The sequence below is a fragment of the Mus caroli genome, chromosome 4 (genome assembly GCF_900094665.2).
Source record: "Mus caroli chromosome 4, CAROLI_EIJ_v1.1, whole genome shotgun sequence".
Lineage (NCBI taxonomy): Eukaryota > Metazoa > Chordata > Mammalia > Rodentia > Muridae > Mus > Mus caroli.
Window position 1 is genome coordinate 80,838,194 of NC_034573.1, and position 24,010 is coordinate 80,862,203.

Genomic DNA, 24,010 nt, shown 5'->3' on the forward strand with positions numbered 1-24,010 from the left:
TAAAAAAGAAAACTATTTGGCTCTGATGATGTCAACCTTCAAACATAATAACTAAGTTCAACTAATCATCTTTACAACCAATAAGGATTAATAATCATCTTTATAATCAATACCAATTACTACTCTGAGTAAATTGACCTGAGAATCAGAAGTAACAGCAAGCTTCGCTCTCTAATAAAGCTAACCCTGAAGGCCAGCAAGATGAGTCAGTAGATAAAGGCGCTTGCTGCCAAGGCTGCCTGCCGTGTGTGCGTGAGAGAGACCCACAAAGTGAAAGGAACAAACCATCTCTTGTAGGTACTCTGCAAACACATCATATGTCGACACATACACATACACACATATACAAATAAATAAATGCCTTAACTCCTGCATGTGAGAGGCAGAGGCAAGAGGTCTGTGAGTTTAAGGGCAGCCTGGTCTATATAAAAAGTTCTAAGACAACCTGGTCTACATACATAGTGAGACCCTGTCAGGACATGGCTGCTAGCCACTATGCAACAACAACTCTCCTAATGACTTTGTCACAAAGTAAAAATCTTAAATATATATTTTATGTGTGTGACTATTTTGACTACATGTATGACTGTGCACCATGTCCATGCCTAATGCACACAGAAACAAGGTGTCTAATACCCTGGAACTGGAGCGGTATGTAGCGGTGAGCTGCCAATGGGTGCTGGGAACTGAACGCAGGTTGCTCCAGTTGAGCAGCAAGTTCTCTTAACCACAGAGCCATCTCTCCAGCCCCACCCCAGGAGAACATCTTAAATCAATCCATAAAAGGTACATGATTTTATATAAAAGTAGCCACAGTACTTTTTTGTTTAAAACAGGATCTACTGTGGTCACTACCACTTAATTAAATCCTAGGTCATGCCTATAACAGTAGTTATTACTGAATACTTCTCCACTGTATAGGCGAACAATCACTCAATGCTTCAGAAGTAAACACTGACCACCATTTATTAGCAATTCTCTTGCACAGGAACACTCATAACTTTGTCGTCAGCCACGATCACTGCACATGTCTAAGAGCCTGATTGAAAGGAAAAAGAGGGCTGGGACTATACAATACATACAAAATTATTATATTATTATCTTGTTATATAGTATACATTAATCAAAATAGAATAATTAAAAGATATTAATGGTTAAAAATGTACATATGAATAGATAGATGTCTACCAAGATATTAACTAGTTATCTATGAAAATTTCACTTAACTTCTGTGTATTTATTAGGTTTTTCTACAAATGCACATATATCTATACTTTAGTAAAAACATGATTTTCATTTACATTTAAAATGATATGAACACTTCATAAAGGCATCATTGTCCTCCTTTTTTAAACAGATTCATGTCCTACTTTTTAAAAAGATTTATTTACACATGCATGCGTAGATCTGTGTGGCTCTATACCATGTCTGTGCAAGTTTGCTTGCAGAGGACATAAAAGGCACCGAATCCACGGAGCTGGAGTTATTTATAGGCAGTTGGAAACCACCCACATGGTGCTGGGAACTGAACCAGGGTCCTCTGGAAAGGACACCAGAACTCTTAACCTTGAACCGTGATTCCAGCTTAATAATTTCCTATCTTCTGCATATGCCTCTTTGGATGACTGAAATCACCAAGAGATGAGAAAGGGGAGTGGAGAGGAAAGAGGGAAATATGGAGAGAAGTTAAGGGGGAAAGAGAAGGGAGGGGGAAAAGGAGAGAGAGAGATGGGGACAGAGAAAAATAGACAGCCATGACATCTTTAAGGTAAAACTATAAAATCAATTGGTGGCTCACCATTCTTAGTAAAGAGGCAGTTCTACAGGGGTCACCTAAAATAATTACTGTGCAAACTTCTGTGTAACACAAATAGTATATCATCAGACAGACTGTAAAATCAGCTGTAAATCACATCCAATGGAGCTTCAGTTTAGAGTGTCCTCCTGTGAAAACACAGTGACATAACTGTTGGTCCCTTGACATCTGAGCAGGAAAATCCTTGAAACTCCTACCATTTCTTTTTCTGCAACATGAGTAGTAGTAGCCCTGGCAACAACAGCGATGGGTACAGAGTACTTACTTTGCACATGATAGGTACTTTATCCATGTCAGACTGTGTAGGCAGAATACCTAGATTTTATGAGCCATTTCCAGGGTGTAGTCTGCAGACTTCACTGTTCCTCAGGTCTATTTCTCAGAATAGTGACACTACAGCTCTTTGTACAAAGGCTCCATGTTTGTCTCATTCTCAGTGGTACACTGTCTGTCTGGGGCTGTGTGACAATACAACTAACTGGGTATAACTGTGGATACAGCAACCACATGTCATACTGATGGCACCAGACATTAAAGACATACACTACTTCTCATTAATTTTTGCTGTTTAAAAATATTTTTCATTAAAACAATATATGCTGACAGGTCACAGGTTGACTGTTTTTACATAGAAAGGCCCTTTGAAGTCTGGTGTTGAGCCTGAAGTTTCATGCGTTTGAGAATAATGACATATTTAACCTTGGATTTATAAGTTGTGCTTCTACAACTATTCTCATAATGCAAAATAAAAACAAAAACAAAATCAAAAACATGGTGACCAAAGATGTCTCCTAACCCGGCTTTGGGAGACAATATGCACTTCCTGACCCTAATTCCCCTTCACCATGAAGAACAGAACCTCTCCATGGTTAAAGATCACTCTTACAATGATATCCTCATCTGTTTAAAAGGAAATGTTGGATTTGTATTCCTTCAACTTCACTCTTACAGACTAAGGCGTGGTCATCGTGATCTTTTAAATATATGGTTTGAGTTTTTGTTTCCAAATAAAATCCCATCACCACTACCACAAAAAGCACCTGCTCAAGGCAACTAGTGGCAAGACTGATGTCCAGTGCACACAATCTATGCACACACATATACACTGTGCGATCTGAAGAGGTGTTTCCTTAATGGGATCACACATCCTTAACAACTTGCCCTACCAGTTATAGATCTTCAAGATGTCCCTCCATTTATATACAGATCTGTCACTTTTTACAGGTTATCCCCACTTAAACACACCCATTCGAAGTCCCTAACGTGGCTTCCTTCCTAATTTTTGCTATTAAAAGAACAGTCACGAGAAATATTTGATGTTTGTATACTAGGGAAGCCAAAGCTACTAGAAAATCCCTAGTTAATCTGCTGAGTTCAATGACATAAACATTTAAAATCTTAATAGACTGTAACCAGATGTCTTCCAACTTCCAGTGCCCAACTGACATTTTCACCAACAGAGAGATTCCTCCAGCAATTCACCTGCCAAGTGGCTCAGGAAGTTGTTTCTGTTGCTTTGCCCTGATAAGGTCTAAGGCAGTTCCCTGGTTAGGGCACCTCTCCCTACAACTGCATGCAGCTGAGATTCATCCATCCTTTTTCTTTTCATTTGTGCATTTATTAAGTGTCTCCAAAGCCAAAATATACAAGATATACACAAAGTCCTCAAACTAAGCAATCTTCTCATATTAGGTACCTTGATAAAGAAAGTTATCCAAATTACTTTGAAAGATACAAATCAGAGCTATGTAACAAAGCTAATCTCACATGCCTAAACCAAAGGAGAGCTGGAAGAGTGCACTGATTATGTTTTATCTGCCCACTCGAAGGACTAGAGGCGACAAATAAAAAGCTATCAATTCATACCAGGGGCCAAATTAGCTTTCATAAAATAATAAGCAAGAGCTTTCACATCATAAATGTCAATAGAACAGATTGCAATAGTAAAGACGGCTATAATTGGAAGGAAAGTTCACCGAAATTTAGATCCGACGGAAAATGAAAACATTAATATTTTAAATGGAATGTTTTGAATATGACTATTCATTCCAGTCATATCAGGCCATCATAAATCTTTGGTAATAACACATAAGATATGCTCTTCTCCTGCAAACAGATAGTCTGAAAATGCATCCGCTCTGACCTGCCTATTCTTCATTAGCTAATGGAGATTCTAGGCCTCACTATTCCATCAAAATCTCCTTTTCTAGGACTGTGTGCCAGGAGTTTTAAATTAAAGGTCTCCCACACGTCTTTGTGACAGAGTAAAACCTCATTAATTCAAATCCAATTAGCTCAATTCTGAAATGGTATATATAATTCTCATTTGGCAACAAGTTGAAAATACTATAATTTTCTTCCTCTACAAGTTCTCATAATATTATTGTGAAGTAAAGGAAATCAACCTGAAAATCAATTTGCTTTTCTAAACCAAGGATTACAACGCTAAGGACTTATGTATCTTCATGGCTGAGCAATTCATATGGAGACCTAGGGTTCCTTGGCTTATTAGTGACTGTGTATAATGCACAAAAGTTAGCTTTTCACTAATAATTCACAGTAGAAGCATCCCTCCAAACATACTGTACTCAAATCTTTCTCAAATTCACTTTTGCAGTTCCTCCCATCTCCAATTAGTTAAACTTTATCCTATCAATTATATCAATCATATAGCAAGATGTAGCACCTTAAAAGGTGCTAGAAGAAGCCTTGGAAATTCCTGGCAATCTGATTTTACAGTTGTTCTTATCATTTTCAGAGATTTGATAAGTCAAAACCCAGATCCCGGGATTAAGCGGCATGCTTGGTGTTGCCTGAGTTTTACAGCTGCTATTCCCAACAAGCAGTGAAACCTCTCGCAATCTGAATCATGTGTAATTACAGTATGACAAGGTCTCTCCTGGGCGATATAAGTTGGCGATTTTCCCAGGACTTGTCACATCATGGGAACCACACAACACAAATAAAAATCCAAAAATAAACATTTTAAAACAATGGCTTATAGTTTGCATAAAGAAGAAACTCCCCAGTTGAGAACTGCAGTTGTAAAGTCCAATCAACAGACATCCCTGCTCAGAGAGATGTGAGACGACACTGCTATTATTAAGGGTTCAACCCACCTTGCAGGTGTGTGCTGTGAACAGAGACCCCTCTCCTTCCCTCAGGCTGGACAGGAAGTCAGTAACTTTAGGATACACAGGGCAGCATCACCACACACAGAACCAGGGAAGCAGAGAAATGGTGGTAAATACAGAAGAGGGGTTGGATGATTATCAAGGTGCTTAAACAAAGTTACCTTAAGAGAAACATTTTCTAACAACTGAGTTGATTTCCCTGACACAATGAATATTCCTTTGTAATGTCTATTTTGCCTGAATGAATGGCAGCCAAGTGGCTGTAACAGAGGAAGGACCAAGGAGCCCAGGAGGTGCTTTCTTTTGTTTAAACTGCTCTGCAGTGGCTCTACAGAGTCATGAGAAGAGAGGACTCCATCATGCACTGTCCCCAGTCACCTGCAGACAGGAATGAAATTCTTACCATGGCTTAGGAGAAATACAAAATAGAGTATCAGTCTATATGTTCATCTAAAGTGCTAACAAATGCTAAGTATTACCTCCCATAGACCATGCAAATCCCTACCCTCTACTAGAAGCTGGATGTATTTATTAACCATTCAACAAAGCCCATCAGAATTTCAACTGTTCAAGTTTTGAAAAGGAACTCTAAACCTAACTACTAAAGGCACAATAAAATAAAATAAAATAAAATCCTACTTCCCACCATACAGGCATTAAAAATAAAAATAAACCCCAACTCTGCCACCTTAAAGGCACACATCCTTCCTCCTTTCTTTATCCAGCCCTGAATGTTCAATAATTTCCCCCATCACTCTAAGCAGAATGGATTTATTATGATGTTACTCTAAGAAACTGCAGGAGTTCTAGATGCCAATAAAGATTACGGATCAAATGGAAGATAACTACTAACCATTGTGTCGACTTAGATAAATAAAGCTGCTCACAAACAAAGCACCTTATTGTATTTGTACTGTTACCTCCAGTAATCCAACTAAAACAACCAGACAGTAGCTTCCCAGAGGCAGGGGGAAATAAAAACCAGTATTTTTCAGAACCTCTTCAAACGTCTTTTTTAAATGATATCCCCCCGCCCCCACACTGTCCCGCTCTGTTTAATTGAAGGTGCTTGGGACCAGAGAAGCTCAGCAAGAGTATGCAAGCCAGACTTTATGGCTGAGGATCCAGGTGTAGAAAGAACTAAAGAAATAGGCAAAACAGCATCTTTGCCTGAAACTTAGCTTTCAACCTTAACGGAAACTCCCTCCCTTTGTGGGTCCCAATGAGAAGACAGTTCAGAAGGTAGTTCAAAATCTACTGGAACAGTAAAATGCCCCCACGGGGGGGGGGGGGGAACTGAGGGGATAAGCCACCCCACTAGTAAAATCCAGGCTGTGAGGTAGAGGCTAACTCCCAAAGGGACACTCTACAGCAACCTGGTATCTCAAACACAGAGGCCAGAATTGCCTAGAGAACAGACTTCTCTAAACGGAACAATAACTACCTCCAATGCATTCTTGGCTAGTAACACAGGTAAAGCTCGATTTCTCCAGGAAGGGGGGGGGGGGAGTGGAAAGGTGCAAACTGTTTATTCCCTCCAGCTTTGCTCTTCAAACCTCCAAACCCAGTAACTAATTACATGGTCCCCAAAGGACCTACTGCAACCCAAGAGGGCTGGAAGGAATAAACACGCGACACCTGACAGTCCTTTCTCTGTGCTGACTTTCCCTGAGCCCAAGTCGAACACTCACGCGCGCGCGCGCCCGCGCGCGGGCAGCAGAGACCTGGCAAGCACGGCGCCGCGCCCCCGGGTCCCAGGCTAGCCCGGCAAGCGCGGCGCGGGGGGCGGGGAACGGCCCGGGGAGCGCCGGGGCCCCGCGATTGTTTCCTCCGGAGCAAAGACATTTTTTATCAAGTCTCTTTTGTATTCGAGCCCTACCTCTTTTTGGCCTAGGGAAGCTTTCGTGCAAGTGGAAGACGACTTTCTCCACAAAGTGCTGAATGTTACTGTGCTCCGGGCCGCGCACGAACACCATCCAGTCGTGGGTGAAGCCCTCCACTGTGGGTTTCTTCCTCACCTGGGCGCGGTGCCCCAGCTCCAGCTTCACCTGCACGGCACACTGCGAGCAGGGGGAGGAGAGACAGCCGTGAACAACAGGAAGGCGACCGTTCGCTGCTCAACATTGCGCCTGACATTTTTTTCCCTCCTCCTTGAAACGCACATAAAAGGAAACGGCAGTGCCCTCTCCATCCACGTTTCACGCGCGTGGGCGCGCACACCCCACACCCCCAGATACACCGGGCCGGGCCGCAGGGGCCCCCGGCGCCGCTGCACAGCGGCCGGGATTGTAACGGAATGTTACCCCTAGTCGCGAAGAGGGTCGGGGAAAGGGGAGAACACGACCACCACAGCAAGCACGACAACAAACGCGTCGGTAACAAATTAGGAGACAATCAAGAGGGGATGCTGGGGCGCTTTCCCGGCGTGGGAGGGGAGGTGGCTGAGATAGGGGACCGGGGTTTCTAGCGAGCCCCCTCCCCGAAAGTACCGCGGCGACAGGCACACGCCGAGGAAGTCTTTGTGTACGTGTATGTGTGCGTGCGTGTGGAGCGCGGTGCCAGGCGGAATGGAAACTACAGGCAGCCTCTGCTAATGGGCACAAACTCCCGTGTTCTTTCTTACCACGGGGTTCGTGCACAAGAATGAAACGTCGTCACACATACACTCACTCACGCCCGCACGAAAACACGCCAAGGCATCCACAACTCAAAGCACCCCGCACCCCTCGGCAAAGAGCCCCCCACGACCGGCAAGGCCAGCCCAACAGAGCCAACGCTGCACACTTTCAAGAGCCAAAGTGGTCGCAAACTCCCTCCAGCCTCCCCCCCCCGCCCCCCCAGCGAAAGCCACGAAACGCAGAAAGGCAGGGCTACTGGCGGACCGCCGCCGAGCCCCGGTCGCGCACACCGGCCGCTGGGGCAAAGTTGCGAGCAGCCCCGCCGCTGTCAGCCCGCACACTCGGGCTCACGCGCGCGCCGCGGAGAACGCACCATCGTGGCGGCCGCGGCGCTCGGCGGAGGTGCGGCCGCAGAGGCTGCTCGCCGCGTCCCCGGACCGTGCCCGCAGCTCCCGGCGGCGGCGGCGGCTGAAATATGGCTGAGTTATTATTCGCCTCCTTCCACCGGGTGTGAGTGTGTGTGTGCGCGTGTGTGAGCCAGAGGGAGTGTGAGTGCGCTTCTTGCGATTGCAAAGAGGCGAGGCGGGCGGGAGGCGCGGGGGGGGGGGGGGGGGGGGGGGGGGGGGGGGGGGGGGGGGGGGGGGGGGGGGGGGGGGGGGGGGGGGGGCGGTGGCGGTGGCGGCGAGTGTGCGAGTGTGTGCGCGCGCGCCGGGGGGGGGGGGAGGAGGGAGAGGCGGCAGCTCCCCGCGAGCAAAACCAACCTTTCTCTAATTGGAACCGCGGAGCGCTGGCGCTGTCTGGGCTGCGGCGGCGCGGGGCGGAGGAGGAGAGGGAGGGGGGCTTTTATTATTATTTTTGCATGTACTTACCGAGCTAGCCATGCCTGGGGGCCCGGAGGTTTGCCGGGGTGTTGTGTGGTACCCCCCCTCCCCCGCCCCCTTCAGCTGTAATTCATGAAGAGGCTGCTATGAATGAGAGCGCGCCCGGGAGCTGAGGGTAGATGGCGGACATGCTCTGCCTTGGCCCCCACCCCACCCCGTGCTCGCTCTCTCGCTCGCTTATTAAACTCAGCCCCAAAAGCAAAAGCAGCAGCAGCAGCAGCAGCAGCAGCTCCGGGGCCAGAGGATGAGTCCGGAGCATGCGCCGTGGCGCCTGACACCCGGGCTTCGAGCCTCTAGGGGCGGAGGGAGGGCGTGCGGGCGGGGCGGAGCGCGCGGGGAGGCCGAGCGACCGAGCCAGGGGGAGCTCGAAAGAGCCAATCAGCGGCCGCCTCCCCGAAACCCCGGCGGCCCGCAGCGCCACACTGGAACGCCTCGCTTAAAGTAACAGGTTCCTGATGGGGGAGGGGGGAGGAAATGGAGGGAGGGGGCCTGGCACTGGGAGAGCGGCCAGCTGGGGAGCCATCCCGGCCCCTGTGCAAACTCCGTTCTCCCTACAATAAAAAACGGATTAAAACTGCTGGAATGTGGCCACTGCCTGGAGCCCCCCAGCCGCAGGAGAAGGGGTTGTTAAATCAAGTCTTTGGCGGTAGTGAGCACGTTTGGGAATGGGGAGCGGGCTTGTTTTTACTTTCCACCATGGATTTTTGTGGGTTTGTGCTGAAATCGCAAGAACGCACACCCAAACAAACTTATTTAAACAGAGAGCAAGGGAAATCCACGCGACCAAAGAAAAAAGAAGGGGGGGGGGGGAAGCCTCCTGATAGCAATCTCTGGGACTGAACAGCCCCCAGCAATCTTAAATCCCTTTCCCTATCTACTCCTTGCCACCAGCCTACCCCGCCCTCCCACCGCCGCCACTGAAAACTTAAAAAAAAGAAAAAGAAAAGAAAAAGAAATGAACGCGAAACAAGAATGCCATTCCCTTCCTAGGAAACGCCTCCCGCCTCGGTGTTCCCGGGCTGAGAACCGTGCCCAGGTGGAGGCGGGACACCTGGGAGTGCCCGGCGCAGAGCCTCAGGGAACCCGCTTCCCAGTTGTTTGCTTCATGAGGCTTCCCCCTCGCTGACAACCTGCTGGGTTGCATCAGGGTCTGCCCTCTCTCTAAGGGCACGCCAGGCTACTGGGAACCTTAAAATAGATAAAGTTAATACTGACTATAATGTGCATAAATTGGATTATAATCTTTAGGCATATTGGTGACAGCCAACATAATCCATCTCTGGGTATTAATCCATTTAGGCTCCCGGGTGACAACCCCTCGCAGAAGTGTTCTAGAGTCGCTCTTCTACAAATGCTCCAGCTCCGATTGTAGTTTGTCTCAGTGGCCACGGGTAGAATATCAAGCCATACGTGAAGAAAAAAATGAAGAAGAAGAAGAAGAAGAAGAAAAAAAAAAAGAGTTACTAGCTTCCTCTAGAAACACAGACAACCTTTAAAAAGGAAACGGATAAGATCTAGACGATATACGAAAATGAAAGATGGGTGTGACTTTGTTTCGTTAAAGTTCTTGTACCTCTCTGGCTCTTAACTCCTTTTTTGAACTGGTTTGGGGTGGTGGCTGTTTTCCAGACTATCTTTTGTTCACCATCTTTTTTTCTCCAGATTGCCAACTTCTTTTCTCCCTGTGTTTTTTGTCTCTCTTCCTCTTTCTGATTCAACTTTATTGCTTTCTTCTTTTCCTCTCGCCGGGAGACCATGAAAGCACAACTCGGCCCTTGCATTGAAGACTTGAGAATAACGGGAAGGAGGTTGCCTGGAGTGTCCCAGGTTCTCCATGACCACGTTCAGTTTTTCCCGCTGCTCACAAAGTAGATGATGGGGATTAGACAGGACCAGGTCCAGCCAAGTTCAAAGCAGAACGTATCCAACTCGAGTAGTATGATTCTCCTAAAACGGATACACCCATCCTCCAGGATTCAGCACAGAAGTGGGGAGACTTGAACAGAAGTCCAAGGACATATTTCTCAACCAAGTCTGTAAGAGTATGTCATCTTGTATGCATGTGTGTTTGTGTAAGCGCTAAGTTAAACAGAACTGCTGTGTGTGGGATATAAGCAAGGACTGACTATCTACTGTGCATTCTTACACTGTTTATCAAATAATGAAATTGCAGAGAACTATGTTGGAATGAAGAAGTTGAAAACTGAAGATTATGTGGATGTTTTTAGTAACTGAAAGGTGGCCATTCAGAGTTTGCATTGATTCCAGAGTTGGTCTCTTGGTTTTCTCTCCAGGAACTGGAACTTGTATATTAAGAGGGATTCCCTGCCCCACCCCCTCGACCATGTGCTTGCTTGTGAGTGTGTGTGTGTGTGTGCATGCATGCGTGTAATATTTGCTGGATTCTCATTTATTCCAGCAATCACAAATAAATCATAGAATCTGACCGAGTTTTCCCCCAACATCCTTCCTTTCTCAAATTCGTTAAACCCTCCTACCCAATATAAAGTAATTTCCCCGTCTGCAGATGCGGAGACTTAAAATACGCCAGTAGATGGCGCACAGAGCCCTTCCACCAGCGTCCTTACGTGACCCTCCTTACAACAAAAAGACTTCTCTACCAGGAAAAAGAAAAAGAAAGCACAACCCGGAATACTCCAGGTTCAACTTTGAACAAAGGAATTTACACCAGCCTTTCCATTTGTAGCTGTTATAATAAGTTCGCTGTTAACAACAAAACTATGAGAGCAAATGCATTTCCTGTCCGTTTATTCTGAAATAATAACAATGTTAGTGTAGAAAATGCACTCAAAACAAACGGAGTGGTGGATCACACTTGGGAGGCTGAAGCAGGAGCCTCTAGGTTTCAAAGGTAATCACAGCTACATAGGAAGCCTGGACAGCATGGGGGCATTGTCTCAACAACGAAAGTGTACTGGAGGAAAATGTTAAGACAGGCATCAATGCTAGGTAGCAAAAAACAGGAATAATTAAAGTCATCAATGATAAAAGCATTTCCTTATTCAAATAGAAATTATCCCACTGAAATTCATACTGTGATGTATAGTACAGTATGAAATTGGGTTACTCTAATGAACACAAAAGTGATTAACATCAAGTTAAATAAGAACAGTGATGGAGATTGGAAAAGGACCTGTGTGTCTGAGCCTAACTCCTCATAGGACCATAGGGTCACCACTGGTTTGGCTCCAACCTTCTCATCTCAGCAGTTTGCTAGTTTTTTGGAGCTTCAGAGCAGTTCAAGTGTTTCTGTCAGAAAAAAAGGAAAAGATAGCTTTTTCAGATGGAATTAGGGTGTTATAAAACACCCTAAAGTAAATTTTACCCATTCACTATGTCAGGTTGTTGGTACACACACACTCAAGGAATCGAATCATCAAAAATTAGCCACTGTCCATCCTTGGCTATATGGGTTTGTCAGGGAAGGGGAAGGCCCATGAAAAAACTACTAGCTACTAGAACAGACAGTAGACATTTTGGCAGCTGCACATTCAGTATAACTAAGGCTTCCCCCTCCATAGCCTGCTGGGTGTTTGTTTGTTTGTTTGTTTGTTTGATGAAATACATCCATACATCTGTTTACCAAAACTGGACCATACGTCAAGCACAAGACTGTAAGACTGATAAGAGTCACAGTGTAATTCAGCCTGTAGAAGGCTTACCCCATACCAGAAGCCGCAGGTTTGCCTCTCTGTACTCGAGTTAACTAGTCATGATGGACACACTAATAATTCCTATACTTAGTGGGAGGTAGAAGCAGGAGAATTTAGAAATCCAAGGCTACACAGAGAATTTGAAGTTAGCCTAGTGTGAATGAGACCTTATCTTTAAAATAATTAATTAATAAAATAAGAATGAATGTTGGTTCCTGCTGTCATACAAACCACAGCTCTGTGACACAGAGGAGAAACTTCACCAAAATCATTTCTTCTTTCTTTGAATTTCATTATACCTAAGGTTGGGATACTTGTATGTGTCAGACATAAGCAAGGAGCGTAGTAAGCTGACACAAACAGCCAAAGGACAAGAAAAAGCAATGGCAGGAGATTAGAAGCTGTGACTGCCACCCTCAGTTCCACCTTTTAATAACTGAAAAGGGAGGATACAGCAGCAAATTCCTTATTTCTGTGGCCTTGAACTTTAGTATTTCTATGCTCACTTCCTTCAAGTTCTTTTAGGGAAAAACAAATCCCACAATAAAAGAAAGCTAAATCTTTTCAAGAACAGAAGCTGAAAAGCAATGTTTCTTTTGGAAGCATTTCTTTGGAACCTTACATGCTTAATATTATATCTAACTTATGGTTCTAGGACAGTGTGTTTGGGACTAACTGGATATACTTTGATATCCACTCAACCACCTACTGTAAAGGCTAGTTCCAGATATAATCAGTGCACCAGGCTGGTTTAACCCAGAGCCTCTTCGTGTGTAAATTATTCCCTAAGAGTCATTTAAGCAACACATTTATACATTCAGAACATGAGTGTCTCTGAAGTAATAATTTATTAATTTGGTAGGCTGTATCCCTAATTTAATAAATAGCACCTCAAGGCCTGAGAATTAATCGAGGATGTTATGTCGGATGAGCAATAAGAAACCCTGTAAATATTGAGCTCCATTGATAGAGTGTGAATGAACATGTCTCCCTAGCCCCACCGGAACCTTGGTGAAATAGCTGCAGGTAAGTAAGGTACACATCACAGTGAAACAACTTGCAGGGGGAAATTATCTCAAAGCTAGGATGTTTTATAATATCTTGATTCTTTCTTCTTCTCTTCACAGACAGTTTTCACAGGCAGTTTTCCATCACTCTGGGTGTGTGTGTGTGTGTGTGTGTGTGTGTGGTATTGATATTTTGGGGACAGTCTCAGGAATCACAAACTCAACTTCAGCTCTTGATCGTCTGCCTGCTAACTCCCAAATTCAGGGATGAAAGGTGTAAGCCACTTTATTATTCATTCCATATATGTGTGTATTCATGTATCTATATGGATATCCATGCAGGTGTAGAGGCCACAGGTCAGTATGATATGTCTTTCTCTGTCTTGTTTTGTCAGAAATGGCCTGTCCATAATCCTAGAGCGTATCAATTCTGCTAGCTTGGCCAGCCAATAATCTCCAGGGATGCAGTTGTCTCTACCCCGCCCCCACCAGTGAGGAATAGATTTTACAGAGAAGCACACCATATCTAGTCTTTATGTAGGCACTTATGATCTAAATGGAGAACCTCAAGCTAACGTAGCAAATATTTTACTAACTATGCCATCTCCCCCAGCCTCCTGACATTTGCTTTTATTTTATTGTTGTGTGTATGGGTGTGTGACTGCATGCATGTCTGTGTACCACCTGTATGTCTGGTGTCTGTGGTAGCCATAAGAAGATCTCCTGAAACTCGAGTTACAGTTAATTGTGAGCTGACATGGCTTCTGGGGACCTCACTTAGGTGAGGTCCTGCTGTGCCATCTCTCCAGCCCTTTCTATCCTTCTTTAGGATTCGTCTGTGTGATTTTTTTAGTGGGAATTTTGCTTATCTTCACATACAAGCTCACCTCTACTATTCATAGATAGTGTACTGAGAGTCAAAGTAGTCATTTTATTTGAAATATAAACTAGAGTTTGCCTTATTGGAAAAAAATTAAAAAATAATCAGGCCTAAAATTTAATGCAGATGCTGAATAACAAATTAAAGAACAGAAAGGGGAAAAGGAAAGAAGGAAAGAAGGAAAAAAGGAAGGAAGGATGGAGGGAAGGAAGGAGGGAGGAAGGAGGGAAGGATGGAGGGAAGGAAGGAGGGAGGAAGGGAAAGAGGGAAGGAAGAAGAGAAGGAGGGAGGAAAAAAGCAAGGGAGGAAAGAAGAGAAAGGAAATGGGGAAGACACTCTATAAACTAAATGGTGTGACACTGGCTTGAAAATAACGTAAAACCTCTAAGAGAGAGATTACTCCTTCTAGTAGGATCATGTATTTTGGTTGGGTTAAGCGATTTGCCATCAGCCCTGAAAAACCCATGGCTACACTACCCACTTGGTAGATAATCCACAATGGAAAAGTTAATGTGAATGTTTTTTTTTTATTTTACTATATGAAATATGTATGATTACATTTATTTGTTAGTCTCCATTTTTAGTTTTTGTCACAGAAAGAATATTTATTAATCTCGCCTTTCTCTTCCGGAACTTTTCCTATATTTTGTAATTTACTTTTGGGAATGATCTATCATATAGTTCTTGTTGACCCAGAACTCTCTCCATAGATCAGACTGGCCTCAAACTCAATGAGAGATCCACATGCCTCTGCCTCCCTAGTAGTGGGATTAAAGATGTGTGTCATCATGCTTGACCCTAAATTTTCTAAAAGTTTGGTATATACCTCTGTCGACACAGTGTTTATGGATTCCATCTCTAGCAGTGCACAGAGCCAGGCATGGTGTTACACACCTGTGATCCTAGCACTACAAAGGTAAGAAAGAAGAACCCAGCTCAAGGTCACCTTCAGCTAAATACCAAGTTTAAGACAAGCCCCGGCTACATGAAAGATGCTCTCTTAAAAAAGAAAAAAGGGGGAGGGGATTTTTAGTTATCATATAAAATAATGGATTTCATAATGGAAATTTTTTTAACATATTCATCATAGTTTTAATTCACCTCACCCACAGTCCCTGCTGCCTTTCTTCCCACCTACTTGCTGGTCTCTCCCTCTTCCTTAACAGTCCCAATTTGTTGTGTTGTGTTTTGTTTTGTGGTGGGATGGGGTTCGAGACAGCAGTCCTTTGCATACTCCTGGCTGTCCTGGAACGTGCTCTGTAGATCAGGATATCCCTTGAACTCACAAAGATCTGCCTGCCTCCGAAGTGCTGGGATTAAAGGTGTGTGTCACCACTTCCCAGCCAGTCCCAGTTTTTACTTTCTTATCACATATGTTAAGAAAAACTTTTGGCAGGGCTGGTAAAACAGCTCCGTGGGTAAGAGTATGTTCTGGTCTTGAAGACCAAGTTCTGTTCCCCAGCACCCATCCCAGGTGGCTCAGACCCACCTGTAACCTCAGATCCAGGAAGCTCTGATGCCTCCGGCCTTTGAGAGCATCCACATTCACATGCATGCACCCACACACAGATGCTCAGTATACATAAACTTTTTAAAATATTCAATCTAAAAAAGAAAAATTTTCAAATAAAAAATTCTAAACTGTATTAAGCAGTGTGCCATTCTACATATAGGCCTCCTTCACAAGGAACTATTGATTTGGAAACAGTAGATACTGTTGGATGGGAAAGAAGGAATATTCATTATCAGTGTGCTGAATCTATGTTAGACAAGCCCTGTGGAATCAGAGAGGAGAAAGTTAATGATGTCCTCTGTATACAGTAGCAATTTGAGGGAAATTTCAAGTTATAACCAGATAAAAATTACTAATGAATAACAAGAGAACTGTATTTGTTTCTAGACTATTGGGCCTCTAATATTTATTGTTTCAATCTTTTGTCCTGTGTTTCATGTCTTTTGACATTTTGAGCAGAGAGTGCTTCCTGATGTAATGCAATGAAAGGCAAACAGTATCACCTGTATGGTACTCCTGCCCAAGAGAGTTCATCTTGAACCTAACCACAAGGACGAATTTAGCCAAATCGAGAGCAAATGAGGGCATTTACCAACACAAGAGTCTTAATCTCTCCTTAAAATAGCAGTGCTGTAAAGGGAAAGGAGCAGTAAAAATGTTTTGTATTAAATTTGACTTAAAAAATCATGGCAGCCACATAAAATGAATGTTTAATACTTGCCTGGATTCCAAAGTGGAATCAAACAAAAATACAAAGCAGCCTAAAGAAGCCGGAGAAAGTCAGCAGCGGCTGGATAGGAGAGAGAGGATGCACTTTTACTAAGGATTCATTTCTGGATGTACTAATGGTGTTATAATTACATGTGTTAGAATCTCCTGTGGCCTAAGAATTATGTATGCAAGTGGGTTTGACAAAGTTGTCTGTCATGATATCTACCACTTACTCTAGCACAGCCAGTTAAAACAAACAGGTAGAAAGGACAAAGAAACAAGGATCTACTTGTAAATCAAGATTTAAAAGAGGGACATATGAAGAATGAAGGTGGTCATTGTATTTCATTTTCTATATTTGTCTTTTATTCCAATCTACATTTCAGGAGATAAAACTAATTTTTTTTTTTTTGAGACAGGGTCTCCTGTGTGGTCCAGGCTGGCTTGGAACTCACTATGTAGTCCAGGCTGGCTTTGAACTGTCAGATGTCTGCTACCTCTGTTTCCAGAGTGCTGAGGTTAAAAGTGTGCACCAGCTTGGTCTGGCTGACTTTGAATTTAGGATTCTCCCACCTCTGGCTCCAAAGAGCTTGCACTATGACACCTGTGTTATGCAGAACTTGGGAAGGAGTCCAGGCCTAGCACATGCTGGGCCAGTGCTTTACCAATAGTTCTACATCCCAAACTTCTTTTTCCTTTCCTTCTCCTTATCCCCCTTTCTTTCTTTCTTTCTTTCTTTCTTTCTTTCTTTCTTTCTTTCTTTCTTTCTTTCTCATATTGAGTCTTTATTTACTTTATGTTTTCTCCTTTTTGCCTATCATTAAATTTCTATTTGAATTGCAATAATGTGATGGCTTTTGATTGACATGTTTGAGGTCAGCATCTTTGGTGATCTCAGCTTTTCTCTGGTAGCAAAGGGCACCAAAAGGGATCAGGACTTATGACATGGGTTTAGCCTGTGCGGCTGAATGAGTGACAATATTTTCCTTGAATGCTCTTTCAAAAGTAGATGCTGTGTATGAAAGGTTCTCCTCCTGAGATTACAGCAATTTAAAGGTCATTCAATTCTACAGACCACTTAATTGTGCCCCATTAAGCATTTCTCAAAATAAGGAGTGGTGTGTGTGTGTGTGTGTGTGTAATAGCATTCAAGGACTGCCAATATCAGCATTGTCTAACAGATTTTCTTCCAGCCTTCCCTCACTGACCTGATGTGTAACACACTGACTTTTCTTTTGTATTGTTCAAGGGCAGCTGGGTGAGTGGCCTTGGCTCATTTAGAAGTCATCTAATGCTTTTGTTCTCAGTTAATATTTTCTTTAAAGGTCACCTACCTCTGACACCTGTCAGCTGGTAGTTCTCATAATCAGGAATAGGTTCACATGATAAAGCACTGTGAATGCACTATCCAACGACTGGCGAGCATAGCAGACTGACCACAGGGCATTAACAGACAGCTCTGTGAGCTCTCATTTTAGCCCCAGATTCCTTGTGTGCACTTTTTGCTAACCAGGGACCAGAGGGAGAAATGTGGAGAGAGAAAGAAGAAATGTGTCAGAAAGCACAAGGGCGGGCTGGAGAGATGGCTCAGGGGTTAAGAGCATTGACTGCTCTTCTGAAAGTCCTGAGTTCAAATCCCAATAACCACATGATGGCTCACAACCATCTGTACAGCTACAGTGTAATCACATACATAAAACAAGTAAATAAATCTTTAAAAAAAGAAAGAAAGAAAGCACAAAGGCCTGCCAGAGTGTAGTGAAGGCCACTGAATGAGAATTGGGAAGGGGAGCTTAACAAAGAGCAAATAAAATAAAGCCATACCACAATGCAAAATGTATGAGAAATCTGAGTATAATTAGAATGTTAAGGGGAAATTCTTTGAGCCCAAGGAGAATGTTTAGAGACTGCTTTTGAGTTTTATTTAGTGGCCTTAGTTCAGAAGCTATGATTGTATGTAGCTAGTCCATACCATCTGGAAAGGAATTAGTTCTGATATTGTGGGTTTTGCTTCAGCTGTGGCTAACCTATAAACAAAAGGCACCAGAAAGTGTCTTTGAGATTTTCAGACCTCTTAAGTTTTCCTCCAATTAGACCTTAATCCCCCCCATTATGTTTAAAAAACCATTTGATTAGGGAAGCTACTTTATGGTCTGACTTGGAACTAAACCAAAGTTGAGCCTTGAGGGCAGCAGTCATGTACACATAGCAAGGGAAAGACACAAACCCCTTTCAGGCCATGATGCAAAATATTCTAGATAGCTTTGTCTTCCCTGGCTCAACAACTTAGTACAAATTTTTTTAGCTAGACACTCAAAAGTGTTGTCTTGTGTTGTTTTGTTTAGGGAGAAAGTGTGGAAAAGCTGAGGTTCCTCCAATCCTAGTTATTTTAAAGAACATTGCCATAATCATAACAAAAATATCTTTCCTTCTACTCACCTGTTTGTAAAGCTATTGATCAATTACAGTTAAGCATTACAAACCAGAAAAGTGTCTTCTCGGTCTCCCTAACACTACAGATTAAGTTAACAAATTTATTGCGTACCTGTGATGGGTGTGTAGAGCACACAGAACTGAAGTTTGTGACTTTAAATAGAAGTCAGTGGAAGTGTAATTGGTGAGAGGGATGTGTGGCTGTGACTAAAAGATGTACTCCTTTAATCCCAGGACTTGGAGGCAGAGGATCTCTGTGAGTTTAAGGTCAGCCTAGTCTACCAAGGGCCAGATCTTGCCTGCAGTGGGCATGTTCTCCCACTCAGCTGCACTCCCAGCCCAGAAAGACAATTTGGGTAAGTCAGTGTTGGCTGAAAGGAGGAGAAATAAACGTTGTCCTTTCCAACATGGTGGCCTTGCCATGACACACAAATGTTAGTCAATACTGGGCAATGCTGACGGAGAACAGAGTTTGAGTGCCCATGATAACAGAATACATGCTGTCACGAAGGGAGAAGATGCCTTCTGAGAAAATTAAAATGTAAAAGCTCCAGTAGAAATTCAAATCCTAGGGAATGAAGCCAAAGAGACCTTGAAATTACCCATCCACTGGCCCATACTGTCTACCTGTATTGGACAGACAAGCTTATCCCTGATGATCAAGAGAAGCAGAGGATCTAGGCGTTAAGGACAGGGAAGCAAGCCAGCAACAGCACTGAGTACCTTCAGCATCCATCCTGTGTGCACGGAGTCTCCTAACAATGGCTGAGCAAAAACACTTGTTTTCCCAGTCCCATAGCAACTGATAAACTGAAACTTGTTTATATTCTGTCCCAGTCATACTGCGTGGCAAGATGGTTATCACTCCTCATTTTGGGTGTTAGAATGAAGAAATGATCACTCAGAATAATACTATGCATTATCTTATCTCCTCCCCTCCCCCACCTCATCTTATAACTCACCCACATTTGTATAGAGCCTTAGCAGACTTTGTGTCTTGGCCCTTAATGATAAATACAATTATCTCGCTAACCTTTTATTAAAAATAACTCATTACAAAGGAAAAGGGGGTAAATAAAGAAAAAAGAGAAGAAAAAGGGGATAGGAACTAGAATTTAAACAACATAAAAACAAACAAACATACAAAAAGCTCAGGACTGGAGAGATGGCTCTGTGGTTAAGAGGACTCATTACTCTTGCAGAAGACCTGGATTCTGTTCCCAGCACCACAGGGAGGCTCCCAGCACCACAGGGAGGCTCACACTGTGTGTAACTCCAGTCCTAGGGGATCCAATAGACATGGCATGCATGCAGGTGGTGCATATACATGCATGCCAAACATTAATATAAACCAAAGTAAAATAGATCTAATAATTTGTTTGAGAACTTGGAAATACTTTTCCCCGTCCATCCCTGGAGCCCGGAATAGTGATTGTGATGATGGATGGTGATTGTCAGTTTGACCGGCTCTAGTATCAGATAGGAGATGAGCTTCCCGGCAGACTGGAGGAGTGCATAAATTAGGTTAATACTGGAAATGGATTGTGATCTACAATGATTGTGATCTATCCTGTGGATGCTGGGAACTGAACCCAGGTCCTCCAGGAGAGCAGCCAGTGCCTTTATCCTCTGATTCATCACTGTAGCCCCTGACTCAGAACATTCTTAGCCCTAGATTGCTCTGGCAGTACTCATTAACCACTCCATGTCTCTGCTCTGCTACAGCCTCTTCTTTTTCTTTCTTTTTTCTTTTTTTAATTTGTTTGGTGTATGTGCCTGTGTCTGTGTGTGTGTGTGTGTGTGTGTGTGTGTGTGTGTGTGTGAGAGAGAGAGAGAGAGAGAGAGANGAGAGAGAGAGAGAGAGAGAGAGAGAGAGAGAGAGAGAGAGAGAATTTTACCATATTGGTCATGTCAAAAGCTGCTTTGTGTTTCATGAGTAGAAACCTTGGCAGATACGATCTAAAGGTAACTGTGGCAACTTCCTTACTGAATTGTACTTGGAGTCAAGAGTTCATTGAGCTCACATATATAAACATGTGAAAATGCAAGAAATGATAGTAAATCAATCTTAGCAGGTTTGTTTCCTGATAAAAGCATTGATTCAAATATAACTCCGCTAACCTACTCCTCAATGTCAAATATAAAATGATTTAACGTTTTGGTATAAGAAGCATTTGGCAAATCCACTGAGCAGCAGCAATTCTGAGCCAACCATGCTTCAAAAAGGAAGCTCTTTGACATGAGAGGTTGTCTCCAACTGGCAGGGTTTAGGAGCAGACATTCCTAAAATAACAAATTTTAGACATCTTATTTTATTATAAAAATAGAAAAATGTTTTCAGGGCTTGTTTTTTGCTCTGTGTGTGTGTGTGTGTGTGTGTGTGTGTGTGTGTGTGTGTGTGCTAGATAGCAAATCCACAGAGCAATGGAAGCTCTCTACTTCCACCAACTGTACTCCTAGAATGCAGAATAATTTTCAATTAAGTTGGGGGTATTAATAAATAAAGATAAGAAAGTACCATGCAGTCATAGATTAAAGTTGTATTTTCTTTTCTTTTCTCCTTTTTTTTTTTGAAAGCAAGCACTGTACTACTGAACTATATTCCCAGCCCAAACTCTGATTTTTTAAAAAATGACTTCTTCCTTTATTGGTTCCCACCTTAACACCCTGAAACAGAGTCCTGTACTTGAACTTCAGCTAGGCTACCTGGTAGCACGACCCTAGGAACCACCTACCTTTGCCCCACCCTTCCCCATACCACTCTCAATGCTAGTGTTACACACATGCCCATTGTTTAAATCAGAGTTCTAGGATTTTAACTCAGATCTGTCTTAGTTTGCACTCTATTGGTGTAAGAATACACCAAGAGAGAGAAAGAGAGAGACCAAAAGCGACTGGGGAGGAAAATATTTGGGCTTATGCTTTCATGTCACAGTCTGTCCTTGAGTGAAGTCAGGCCATGAAGTCCAGACAGGAAGTGAAGAAGTGACCATGGAGGAACGCTGCTTATTCAGCCTGCACAATGGGGGCACCACCCACACTGGGCTGGGCCCTCCCACATCAATCATTGATGGAGAAAATGCCCCCACAGCCGTTCGTCCTGGCTAATGTGATGGGGCCCCTCTCCAGATGCCCCAGGCTGCATCAGGTTGACAAACACTAAGCCACACACATTCTCACTACTACACAGGAAGTGCTTTTACCCACAGAGCCATCGGCCCAGCCCAAAAGTAGTATCTTCGAAAACCACATGCCAGTTTCGATGTTTATTTGCTTTCCTTCCGTGGATACGCATAATTTTCTAAAGTCTTAATTCTCTCTTAAGAAATGAAGCTAGGGTTGAAGAGGCAACTGCTCTCTCAGAGAACCAGAGTTCAGTTCCCAGCTGCAGATCAGGAGGCTAAGAAGTCTACCTCCAGCTCCAGGCCATGGGACAACTGATACTTCTTCAGGCCCCTGCAATCCCCACACACAGGTGTTACACATACTCATATCACGTGTATTATAAAAAGAAAGAAAAAAAAGAGCAAAGTCTGGCCTTTCTGAGTCATGACAGCCTTCATTTACTAGTCACTGAAAAGTCATTTCCAGGAGGGAGGGGGAAAACTTTTCACAAATAATCTCCACACCAGGGAGGCAGAGATGAGGACTGTGATTTTGAGGACAATCCAGGTTACACAGTAAGACCTTGCCTCAAAAAGAAAGTACGGTGGCGAGAAGAAAAGGACAAGGAGGCGAATGTATTAATTCCTTTTTACTTTTATTTAAAAAACTTAAAAATTTTCAAAAATCAATTTTTATTATTTTATGTGTATAAGTGTTTGACTCTATGGATGTGCCCCCTAGCATTCTTGGTGCTGAAGAGGCCAGGAGAGGAGGGCCCTGGAGCCGTTGGAATGGGAGTTACAGGTGGTTGTGAGCTGTCATGTGGATGATGAGAGTCAAATCTAGGTCCTCTGGAGGAGCCGCTGAGCTGCCTCTCCAGTCTCCTACTTACTTTTCTAACTGGCCCGAGAAAATACATGGTGGCAGCTGCTTGAGCAAGGAACGGTTTCTTTTGGCTTCATCATTTGAGACTATGGTGGGGGAGTCCGGGCAGCAGGAACATGGGGCGGCTGATTATACTCTGTGCACACTATGCTCATGAATCAAATTCCACACCTAAGGCAGAGGACATGAGATGGTATCCAGGAGCCAGGGTATGTTCAGTGGTAGAATGCAAGCTTGTACAAGGCTCTGGCTTTAATCTCCACTAAATGTGAACGTTTAGTCACGTGGAAAGTGTCAACATACTTATCCTACCTGACTTGAAGACATTGAGGAGATTATTGACTGAGAAGAACATGGACAAGGGCTGAGGATGTGGTCCAGCAAGCGTGAGGTCCTAGGGTCAACCAGGACCACAAAGAAAACAAAAACAAAGGGATGTGAATTTGGAGACATTTTATATAAAAATGTGAGTCCCCTACTTCTGAGGGAAAAAACAGTCACAACATCTAAGCACTTGAAGCTAACTCAAACGAACACGTCAGGTGAAGCCTTGTGTACTGGGCTAGGTACTTTTGTTTCCTTTGCATACAGCACCCTATAAAGCTAGGTACTTCAGTTGCCTTCAACTATGTTTCATGGGTTTGGAGTCAAGTCTGGGCTGAGTGTTTACAGGTTCTTGGCTTCTTAGCCAAAGGATTGAAGATAAGGGTTCACCCAGGATTTCTAGAATAAGCAAAGTAGCTTAGAACAAATCAATGGTGCAGATTAAAGAGGAATATGCTGTCAAGACTGACAACAGCAGCCCACATGTGTGAGAATACTCAATAGAGTACTTTGAGTTCCTTTTATGGAGTTCGGGAGGAAGAAGAGTTTGGCTACTAAGGGGCTGTATTAGTCAGGGTTCTATAGAGTCACAGAACTTATGGATAGTCTCTATATAGTAAAGGAATGTATTGATGACTTACAGTCTGCAGCCCAATTCCCAGCAATGGTTCAGTAGTAGCTGTGAATGGAAGTCCAAGGATCTAGCAGTTACTCAGTNNCACACNGCAANCAGGCNAAGGAGCAAGAGCAAGACTCCCTTCTTCCAATGTCCTTATATTGTCTCCAGCAGAAGGTGTAGCCCAGATTAAAGGTGTGTTCCACCACACCTTTAATCCCAGATGAAAGGTGTAGCCAAGATTAAAGGTGTGTTCCATCACACCTTTAAACCCAGATGACCTTGAACTCGGAGATTTAATCTTCTGGAATCCATAGCCATTATGCCTCAAGAGCTCCATACCAAGATCCAGATCAGAAACTTCTATCTCCAAGCCTCCAGATAAGGGTCACTGGTGAGCCTTCCAATTCTGG

At 43.6% G+C, this 24,010-nt stretch overlaps 1 protein-coding gene across 2 annotated transcripts in view; it reads right to left on the bottom strand.

The window, feature by feature from the left end:
- The window catches only part of Mllt3 (MLLT3 super elongation complex subunit), a 261,527-nt gene extending 252,766 nt beyond the window's left edge, over positions 1-8,761 (bottom strand). Inside the window, exons 1-2 of one of the 2 annotated variants that reach the window (XM_021159575.1) lie at positions 8,438-8,761; positions 6,830-7,010 (exon numbers count right to left, since the gene is read on the bottom strand). In XM_021159575.1, the coding sequence (XP_021015234.1) occupies positions 6,830-7,010; positions 8,438-8,449 (193 nt within the window). In that variant the 5' untranslated portion in view covers positions 8,450-8,761. Of the gene's footprint in view, positions 1-6,829; positions 7,011-7,941; positions 8,138-8,437 lie in introns of those variants that run through there. The other variant, XM_029475724.1, reaches the window with a different exon arrangement.
- Between the last annotated feature and the right edge of the window lie 15,249 nt (positions 8,762-24,010).